This window comes from Watersipora subatra, chromosome 3 (genome assembly GCF_963576615.1).
Source record: "Watersipora subatra chromosome 3, tzWatSuba1.1, whole genome shotgun sequence".
NCBI classification, from domain to species: domain Eukaryota; kingdom Metazoa; phylum Bryozoa; class Gymnolaemata; order Cheilostomatida; family Watersiporidae; genus Watersipora; species Watersipora subatra.
The window spans coordinates 44,136,168-44,147,852 of NC_088710.1; the positions used below are offsets into that span (position 1 = coordinate 44,136,168).

Consider the following 11,685-nt stretch of genomic DNA (forward strand, 5'->3'; position numbering starts at 1 on the left):
GTGATGTATAAGTTAGGTAGCATTTAAAAAAAATCTAAAAAGGGTTTGTCAGCATATTAAATTTCTGAAAGAGATTGAATAGTAAAAAACTATTTTTAGATGGGAAGGAGTTCTCAATTATTATTGCTAAGGCCTTATGCTAGCAAGCAACTAAATTTATTATTGTTTATAGTTTATAGTATTATACAGAAAGTGCAGACAACTCATAACTAGTCATGAAATGAAAGAGAAAAGACAACTACCGATCATTTCTTTAATTTCTAAGGAAAACTCTTAAGGAAGTCAAGGCCAGACTGTGTATAGAAACATACAGCATGAATGTCCTTTGGAGTCCTCATTGTTGGATGCTTGGATAAAATTCTTTTCACTTCCAGGCTGACCACTGACTATAACATATATTATACAGTCTTCAATATGGTGTGAAGAGCTGACCACTGATTATAACATATATTATACAGTCTTCAATGTGGTGTAAAGAGCTGACCACTGACTATAACATATATTATACAGTCTTCAATATAATGTGAAGAGCTGACCATTGATTATAACATATATTATACAGTCTTCAATATGGTGTAAAGAGCTGACCACTGACTATAACATGTATTATACAATCTTCAATATAATGTGAAGAGCTATTCTTTACTAAAGTGATTTAAGTTTGCTTATAACCGAAATAATAAATTAACCAAAATTAATAAACATGATTTTTGGAATTGGAGGACATTTAGCTCAATTTTTTTTATAAATCGATGCATGTTTGTCTTTAAAGTGTACGTCATGAATTTGAAATTATTGTAACAATGCAAAAAATAGCAAACCAAATGACATAAGTATCGTCGAATCGTATGCTGAGCCACTCATTGGCTCTTATAGACAAATCACTTTGTGTAACAAGGTCAGCGAGTCTATACAGGCTACTTTCTAGTCAGCAAACAGTTTTCTTTGACTCTAAATAAAGTAAGATAAAGGGTATAAACAGCAAAGAAAGAGGAGATAAAACAAAAGCTAAAGGTTAAAGGTTAAAGATGTGAGAGCTAGTATACCAGCAAATGTCTAATATACATATAATTGCAAAAACTAGGATTATCATTTTGGAACAAAAATATGCCTCAAGCATAATTATAATATACCTAAACCAGTATTCCTGCAGTTTTTAGCAATGAGAGAGAAATGTGGCCATAGAACAAACAAAGTGCTGTTGAGAAAACTTCCTAGAAGGGTAGGAGCCAATGAGACTTTGAGGCCTAATATTAACAGCTGTATAGAAATATTTCGAAGTAATAGACCATGCCAAATAGATGCATGTAAAATCACCCAATTCTGGTGATAAGCTCATACTCAGACATATGACGAAGCTATTTTTAAATACAACAGAAACCTACTTGTAATCAGATGATTGCAGGCAAATAAATGAGTAAATGAGCCATGCCCTGACAGATGACCGTCTCAATTAGCGGGAAGACAAATGGATGCGCAAGGAATTCCATGTTAGGAATCCCTATTAAGTCTACATGATTTCGAAAGAGTTCAAGAGTCCATCCATCTCATTAGCACTCTATTTTTAGAATGCCCATGGATGAAGTTGAGAATGCAGAACAGGGTGGGACATGCTTTAAACTTACAAAGATGAGCTGGATTTTGTGATATTGTTTAGCAGTCAACTGTAATTTATGAAATACCTCTGCTTCTTTTTTGATAGTAGGCCTAATAGTTCACCTAAAATATTTTTCAAGCAAGGCTTTTCCAGAAACAAAGTGGTTTCACTACAACTGTTAGTTGGAGTTTATCATTGTTGTGTGACACGCTGAGAAAGAGAAGGGTGCTCGAAAAGGAAATAGGGGAGTAGTAGTGGAACGGAGGTGTGCTCAAAAGAGAAAAGAGGGGCAGTAGAAGGGATGGAAAAGTGCTCAAAGGAGTAGAAAGAGAGAGGACAGAGTGATGGATGGGTGGTCTTCATATTTTAAGACAGTTTTAGCAGCGGTGCAGACTGAATTTTTAATAGCTGAAGGAAATAGCAGGAATAAAAGAGGTGAAGTTATCACAGCTGATAACATGCAGTAAAATGAAAATGGCTTTATGTGAACCACATTATTTATCAGCGCTTAGGGTTGTTGGGGTCATGGGGTCATTGGGGTCGTGTAAGATTTTTTAACTAAGTGACTCGGCGAACTATCTATTGGAGTGCATCTAGTGAAAAACCATAGTTACAAGATCTGATAGTATATTTTATTCAGACAGCAGCTGTCACTGATAATATGTTTCATTGGAAAAGCAGCTGTCACATATTTTAGCAACCAAGTCTAATTTTAAAATGAGAAATGTCATTATAGGAACCAAGCTAAAACTTGAAAAACAACTTTTCGCTTTTTTGCAAAACTGATGAACTATTTTAGTTCAATTTTGATACTGAATCATTTTCTTTGGTTACATCCCTTGGCAGAGCTTCACGATTGTACACTCTGAACACAGGCTATAATATCTTATTGTTAGGATAGAGTGTCTATAGTAGATGTCTATAGTAGTGTCTCAAATACCTGTCTATATTAGGTGTCTATGGTAGATGTCTGTGATGGGCGTTTATGGTAGGCGTCTATAGTATGTGTCTATGCTAGGTGTTTATGCTAGGTGTCTATGCTCAGTTTCTATGGTATATGTCTATGCTAAGTGTCTATGGTAGGTGTTTATGCTAGGTTTCTATAGTAGTTGTCTGTGGTATGTCTATGCTAGGTCTCTAAGGTAGGTGTCTATGATAGGTTTCTATGGTAGATGTCTATGGTATGTGTCTATGCTAAGTGTCAATGATAGGTGTCCATAGTGAGTGTCTAAGGTAGGTGTCTATGATAGGTGTCTATGGTAGGTGTCCATGTTATAAGTCTATGGATGAAACAGACATTAATGATGATGAAATAAAAGAGGCCATGAAGCTACAATGAAGCCAAAGTATTGTTTGTGTGGTAAAGCTATTAATCGCAATCACTTAATGTATGTGACAGCTGGCTCCAGACTGCTGTCACAGAAAGTTCTGCATTTTACTGTGCAAATATGTAACCAGCTAAAACTGCTCCTATCAAGTGGTGTAATTTACTTCTGGAAAAAAACATTGTAGGACTTCCACTGCTACCTGTATTCTTTAAAATTTTTATTATCTGATATGACCAACTCAGGTATAGAAAAACAATTTTTTAGTTAACCGGCGATTTTATACATTTTCTTAAATTTGGCTAATTATCTCTGCATAATATAAAAAAGTTTGATATGTTATAGGTACCAAAAGTAATTACTTCTCAAATTCTCCGATTTTGCACATAACTCTTGTGACTTCCATGAACTTCAGTGATATAGCTACATATATCAAACATTGTTTCTTTTTCAGAATGTTTAAATACAGATTCAACCGTAAGACAAGATTGATTAACGTAATTAAAAAAAGAAAACAAACAAGCATCCCTACAAATGTTGGTGTATACTCTTGAGATGCTGCCAAGGATAGATATTAATCTTGCCAACAATGACTCATACCTGCTTTTTGGCTTTGTAGTGAGAGACATTGAAGAGAAGATCAGAATCATCTTCTGCTGTACGCACCAAAGAGTCAAGACCTTTGAACGTCTGTAGAATTTCATCAACTCTAAAATGAATGGTTATACCACATTCATGTGGTCCAGCGCCACATTCTAACCTATCCCATAATTCAAACCCGCCTCCTCATTTCAAAGGTGCCGTCTATTCAATCATCATGTTTATGTTGGACAATAACTAGCTGGGCTAAAGACCACACACATGGTTAGCTGTGGCTTATTGACATCTTTCATCTTCTATTGAAGGGGATCAAATATATTCTCTTTTTAGACTAAGCAGCGTAAGCTGAACACTGGTAGTAACATTACCATCCCTTCATCACAACAGCTTGTTTACTTCTATATTGCTTGAGGCTCTAAAACACATGTGTCAAACTCACGGCCCGTGGGCCAAATCCAGCCTATCATGTAATTATATCCGGCCCACAAGATAATTTTACATTATCATTATTCATAGCCCATCAATATGAAGCAATATGGTTTTCAGAGTTTAGCCTACAGATCCCACAATGCAACACTTCAGCTGCCTTGCCATGTACTTTTCTTATTAATTAGGTCTAGCTATTAAAATATATTACAAAGTTATAAAAGTTAATTCTAAAAACAGAGCCTTTAATAACCAATAGGAGGCTAAGTATGTGTTTACTGACAATGCTATGTGATATAATTTTGACAGGAGATGTTTTTAAGGAGAGAAAAATATTGAATATAACTTAGTTAAGGTTTAGGTCTGCTTCAGAATGATAGTTCTGTATGTTTTTATTCATATTTATGTTCCAAAAACATTTAGTTTTAGTGTGTTCAATAATTGTTTGTTTCGTTCGGCCTCTGACCTACACTGTGTTTTGAAGTTGGTCTCCTTGTACAATTGAGTTTGACATCCCTGCTCTAGAACCTCAACGACCAGATCATAGATGTCATTTCATAGTATTAGCTCAATTAGTTCTCCTGTATACACTAGTTCTGCAATAACTTAAATGACCCGGCTATCCTCTATCATAAGCATTTTCAAAACTTGCACAGTTTCTCTTGTCACTCAACAAACCAACCTTGACACATCAAAGTCAATCACATTATGCAATTGATTAACTAGCAATATACAGGGCAAAGCTATGGATAATCCTAGTAACAGTATGTGATAACAATGGAACTTCAAAGCTCAACTATTGCTGTGAGACAAACAAACAAATAGAAAGAGACACATTCTTTGTTCAGCCCTTTTTGTATTTATTATGTTACAACCACATTATATCTAATTGCCTCTGACACTTCAATCATCAAGTGTACGATACTTGTATTCAAAAAAAGAATAGCGGAGAGAGAGAGCAAAGAAAGTTAACATTTGTTTTTAAAAGCTAACTGATGCGTTAGAAACATTCTAAACGCTTAACCATTAAAACATACAGTTGAATTCCAAGACTTCGGCTTACCAACTTATGACTAGTACCCAAGGATTCCTTTGCATGTAGTTATATGGTGTGTACAGTTATATGGTGTGTACAGTTATATGGTGTGTACAGTTATATGGTGTGTACAGTTATATGGTGTGTACAGTTATATGGTGTGTACAGTTATATGGTGTGTACAGTTATATGGTGTGTACAGTTATATGGTGTGTACAGTTATATGGTGTGTACAGTTATATGGTGTGTACAGTTATATGGTGTGTACAGTTATATGGTGTGTACAGTTATATGGTGTGTACAGTTAAATGGTGTGTACAGTTATATGGTGTGTACAGTTATATGGTGTGTACAGTTATATGGTGTGTACAGTTATATGGTGTGTACAGTTATATGGTGTGTACAGTTATATGGTGTGTACAGTTATATGGTGTGTACAGTTATATGGTGTGTACAGTTATATGGTGTGTACAGTTATATGGGGTGTACAGTTATATGGTGTGTACAGTTATATGGTGTGTACAGTTAAATGGTGTGTACAGTTATATGGTGTGTACAGTTATATGGTGTGTACAGTTATATGGTGTGTACAGTTATATGGTGTGTACAGTTATATGGTGTGTACAGTTATATGGTGTGTACAGTTATATGGTGTGTACAGTTATATGGTGTGTACAGTTAAAATGGTCAGAAGAAACTTTGAAATTTCCCAAGTATTAATTATATGTGGGACGTTATAACAAATACCTGCCTTGTAGGCATACATTATGTTTCTGTTGCGCTGATGATGTGGTGATGATGATGAAGTGTTTCATCGGATATTCGCAGGTTGCTGATTAGTTTGAGCGCTTTGTTAAAAAAGGTAAAGACTTCTACAACCGAGGTCATAGCCTCACACTTGAGCCTGGTTTTCATATGATAGCGCAAGGTGAGCGACGAGGTGCACGATGTGGTACGTAGGCCGGTTGTGATGTGAAAACTTCATTGCACTACAAACGCACGTCGAACGTGCGATGATCGACGTGCGATGATCACAAGGATCCAACCGAATGGATCCTTGCAACGAGTGCGTGCGATGATGTATCCCACAATACACGGCTTGACCTTTTCAACCTACCTCACAATGCAAACAAAGGGCTGTTTTACCATCTGTGTGTCACCAAGCTGTTTATATCGTGAAGAAATCGGTCTCCTGAACGAAAGTGTAAGCGGAAATTACCCATTCTGTCCAATGCAAGCATGGCACCTATGCGCTATGGAAACACTGCATCGCAGCCAGCGCAATGCATTGCGCAAAGTCACTGCGTCGTGTACGATCATTGCGCCGCTATGTGGAAACCAGGCTTTACAACTGCTTAAATCAAAATAGGAACAACTGAGATGTAGAAAACTTTTAAAATGAGCTAGCTTGTGCAACATTTTCCTGCGCATCATTCCTGTTTCTATCTTTCTGCAAGAAACATTCAGTGAGAATCTGCAAGTTACAAAACTTTATTGACTTGCGGTTTTTTGCTGTTTCCATTTTGTGGATAATACTAAACTGCGAATTAACCCCATCATGGAAAGATACACATGGTATGATCATGCACATACCTGCCTTGTAGGCGTAATATAATCACACACCTGCCTTGTGAACCTGTTATGAGCTTACAAGGAGAGAGCAACATAATTACGTGTAATCTGCCTTGTGGATGCGCCATATTTTTGATCTCATAATTGTTTTAAACCGTTCCTGATGAGTGCTTTATGATTTCATTCGCTCACTCTTGAGTACTTGGCTATGGTTGTACAAACCTCTCTAGGTATTCCATTACAAGTAAGCCTACCTTCCTTTGTGAAACATCCAAATTTTCTTAAAAGCCAGAAACACTCTGACTAATCCTTTGAACTTGCATCGAAGTCGAAATCTTTCCTAAATGAAGAATAAAATTCATCATCAGAACAATCTAAGGAAATGCATTCACAAAGACTTAATAAATACGCAGCATTTTTATTGGTGCTCTCTAGTGTTCTCTGAAAGATGTTTGTTTAATAATAATCCTTTTGTTCAGTAAAGTGTCAAATGGCTAAGTGACTTTAAAGGAGCTTTGACCAATGAGTGTTTTAGTACAATTATGTTAATTGTTGAGTTATAGGTTGTACAGCCCTGTGTGGTGGCTGTAGCACACAGACATCATCACCTACATTTTAAGACTAACGCTTTATTTTAGTGATCTTCGGCAGCAGTAGTTGTCACATACCCATATCTATATTTAGCCACTTACTATATCATTTTTGTATATTGAATAATATCTTACCACAACTTATGCAACTGCCATATGTAATGCTATCTTATGTAACATCTAACAGCTAAGATGTTGAGGCGAGTGCTCAAACTCCCAGGTCTCTGGTAGGAGACCCGAGTTAGAGCAGAATTTACCACCCATACGGGGTATCCGGGGTGAGGAAACAATTTTATATATATATATATATATATATATATATATATATATATATATATATATATATATATATAGAATACACTTTCACAAGAGGCTTCACTGCCGCTATTAAAGATGAACTGGCACAACATTTCAGTAGATTTTATTAGAAAGTATTATTACTTTTTATCATTTGTAATTGTTTTTAATGCTTGAGATATTCTGACTGTCAGGATGTTTATAGATTAAAATAGGCAAAACTTGCTCCAGTTCCAGTGCAAGTGCAATTATGACATCTATAGTTGCAAAGAGTGACAGAATAAAGACGGGTAACAGTTCAACTTGTATGCAATAACTGATATCAACTATAGCAATATCAACTATAGCAATGATAACAAACAGTTCTGCCATTTCATGTGTATTTTTCTTTTGAGCATTTTAATTGTAATCAAGTTTTGTCAATTTTAATCTTGAAACATCCTGGCAGTCAGATTACCCCAAACCCCAACAGCCATTACAAATCATAAAGAAATGCCAATACATTTTGATAGAATCTACTAAATTTTTGCCTAAGTTCATCCGTAAGGCACACAGTCTAATAGATCTATTCCTATTAATAATACTCCTTACTAGCACATCCGTAAGGCACACAGTCTAATAGATCTATTCCTATTAATAATACTCCTTACTAGCACATCCGTAAGGCACACAGTCTAATGAGTCTATTCCTATTAATAATACTCCTTACTAGCACATCCAGCTCTATACGAGCTTCTAGATTTTATATTTGACTCATCCTCGCATGATTTGAGGTTGGCAGCAACGAAACCAGTTTTCTTAGTAAGCTGCTGCTTTTACCTACAGCTTTTTAGCCTTAACTCCAACATGTAACTAACCAGTGAACACAAAAACCTGTATATACTAGTTTGAGATGATAGACTATAAATCCCTTTGCTAAATTACTCACAAATACCGCTTAATGACATGTAGCGTTATGACTAGCCCCATCATTGATATACAAAATACGTAAGTCCAGATGCTAGAAGCTGACTAAATGTTTTTAAAAAAACTTTTTATGAAAGTTTTTACACAGCTAGTCACAATGGGATTAGCAGAATAGTAACATTTACCTCATCAGTTAGTCTACTTGGGGCTCCAAAAAAGGCCGTATTCGAGCCCTGATGCAGCAGACTGTTTCCTGGAAAGTTTGATTTTTTTCTTTTAATCCGTCGGGGAGTTGTCTTACTACTATCATCGAACAAAGTTGTGTTTGATGCGCTAAAGGTGAGAGGAGGCAGCGAATGTTTCATGCTGCCAGGTAAAGTAGCAATACTACTTGATTGCTGACTTGGTTTTGTGTAGAATGCTGCCTGACAAAACACTGACATCGAGTTTCCACGAGACAATTGTCGTTTAGTCTCATTCGAACAGAATTTGTTTTCTATTGTTTCCATATGTAATGGTTTTTTCTGCTTTACATTTGTGAAGACATTTATCTGCTTGACAGTTCGAGTCACTTTCTTCCACTTGCTCGTCTTCATCTCTTTTCCAAGTTGCTCATTTTCTGGTTTCAACATTTTTGCAACTAGCCCATACTATCTGAAAAGGAAATCTATAATATACATAATGAGCTTGTAATCAATTCTGATGTTAATTCATTCTTCAGATGTTTTTGTAGGGCGTACCTGTTTGGCATCTTTCATCAAAGATTAATGCAGATCACTCACACTCATAAATAGACTATAACACATTTGATGAAATGTGCCAAAAAATGTTGAATGTATCACGTTACAGATCATTAGCTATTTTATATATAAAATTAGTTATACCAATGAAATACCAGTGTATATGACGCATATCATGGTATACAACATGCACGTTCAAAGAATAGAATTTGTACCTGGAGTGTTTACTTCTTCCCATGAAGGCGTATGACTCTGTGAATGGCTGATATCCTGCTTTCAAGAAATCATCTTATTATATAGCCATTGTTCATAAAATCAATTATTGTGATATGAAGAGCGCCCTGTACGCCGCATATTAAGTGTGGAAAAGCCTGGCGGTAAAGCAAGCTCAAAGAAAAAACAATAACACTACCTAATTGGATCTAGTTGATTAAACATTGATTAGTGGAGGCTGGAGTGAGATAATGGCATTGTTGGGGTCCTGTTGAAGTCTAAACAAGTGAACAGGTATATTTTACGCAAACAGAGAATATTTGGTGATCATCTAAAATAGCTTTGAACGGCATGATTAGCAGCAAGTTCACTTGTTTCTCACACAACTTTGTTTAGTAAATCAATGAAGTTGACAGTTTTAGACAAGATCACAGTCTATCTAGACAAGATCAGCTGAAGTTAAAAGCAGGATATCAGTCTATCAAGTGTTCATCATAGAGGAAATTTGTGTAAACACCAACTGGTCTCATCGCGATTATACCTGTCATGGGGTTGGAGGCCCTATTAGGGCAGCTATTATTATGGCAGCTAATATTATTAGTAGCTATTATTTGGCAGCTACTGCACTAGAACTTCCTTCAGATTTTAGGCCAGAAAAGTCAGTGGTCAGTGCCAGGACTACCAAAGGCAGTTTAATTAATCCTGGTGGTTGCTTATAAGAATGTGATACATCCAAAAATTGTCAATTAGGACAAAATTGTTCCATACTACTTTGACGCACATGTCACTCTTAAAGTTTTGCATTTCATTCACAAAATTCTAGCTTCATTTAAATAGGCCTACTGTTATTTAAGTTTTTATAGTAAAATAGCAGGTTCAATTTTGGACGGAAGCCGTAATATTATAAATATTTCTCTCCATAAGCTAACTGTACTAATAAGTTATGTATAAGTTTGTAAAAATATATATTTTATTTGTTTGAAGATTAGAGTTTTGTTTTAATAATAATAGTTTACCATGACTCACTATTTACAATTGCATAACTTATTTATTGACTTTTCATTATAACGAAAGTTGATATGAACTTAGGGGCCTACCTTTAAATAATATAGTTTTCATATTACACAACATTTTAGTAAGAATGTATTTATGAAACACATTGTTAAAAACATTGCTTTATTATGTCAGCTTTTATTTGAATAGGGCTGCTCATACCATATCAGCTAGGTCATTTTTTACTATAATGACAGCAATGTAAGTTCCTACCATCCGTGCCCCCCCCCCCCTCCAAAGCCATGCTGAGAGCGATAGTGAAAAGATTACCTCCAATTCATTACGTTAACTGGAAAGTACCTTATAGAAGTGTCTACGAAGTGGCACTTTTATGTGGAGTTACCTTTTCACCGGTCAACTGGTCACTAGAGTGCAGTCAATAGAAAGTTTTACCAAAACCAGACAAAGTAATTAGTGGTTGAAGTCCACAGGGATCACTCTTTTGATTGGATATAATAGCAACACGGGACACACAGACAGATGACTACCTGACCAATGCTAAAGAAAGTTTATATATAGACACAGAGTTCCTGAATGGTCAATCACCACAACATCATTTTCTATCAACTCCTTGGGCTGTTGAAAGCATTCAGATCATTTGAATAACAATTTTGATCTTAAGAACGGTTTTTTGAAAGTTGCTTACTTAGGAAAAAAGCCTCTACGCACACTGCGTGCATTTTATATAACATTTTCACACAAATGCGTACATGTTAATGACAACAAGAATGGTAGTAGCTGTTGTAATTTCAAAACAGAAGGACTGTTATAAAACTGAAAACTGCATCACTAGGTAGGGTGGCAACAATAACAATATTAATAGAAGTAGGAATAAGAATAGATAAAATAATAAACTGTTTCTTACCTAGTAGACAGTCAATTGGGTTTTTAAAGAAGTGTAATTTTAATTCTTTTTTTTATAATTCAATTTTCTTAGTTGAACATACAATTGTAAAAAATTTGGAACTTACAGCAGTTTGTATAAAAATCCAAGTTGTTTGAACCATTTTTCTTTCCATATTCCATTACCATTGTTGAATAGGCAGTGATGGGAATTAGAAATACTACAACCATAAAATTGCAGTTAGCTGAAACATCATTAATTAATAGTTACTCAACTGATCAGAAGCAGAAGTGCAGATAAATCCAAAAGAAATATTTGGGCATTTTTCAAAAGTACATGTATTTATTAGATGACATGAGCGCCAACATTAACTACGCACAAAAGCATCTGCCATGACTTTCAATGGTATTTTGAAAGGCACAGGTTTACCTACTTCGTGGTAACGTGGAGGAGAAGAAGAGCTATTCACCTTTGTTACGAGTTAAT

At 35.5% G+C, this 11,685-nt stretch overlaps 1 protein-coding gene across 1 annotated transcript in view; it reads right to left on the bottom strand.

Annotated features, from left to right (window-relative positions):
* LOC137390621 (uncharacterized) overlaps nt 1-8,981 on the bottom strand; it is a 44,285-nt gene extending 35,304 nt beyond the window's left edge. The window contains exons 1-5 of the mRNA XM_068076947.1: nt 8,535-8,981; nt 6,811-6,896; nt 6,102-6,176; nt 3,523-3,631; nt 312-386 (exon numbers count right to left, since the gene is read on the bottom strand). Coding sequence (XP_067933048.1) covers nt 312-386; nt 3,523-3,631; nt 6,102-6,176; nt 6,811-6,896; nt 8,535-8,981 — 792 coding nt within the window. The remainder of the gene's footprint in view (nt 1-311; nt 387-3,522; nt 3,632-6,101; nt 6,177-6,810; nt 6,897-8,534) is intronic.
* Between the last annotated feature and the right edge of the window lie 2,704 nt (nt 8,982-11,685).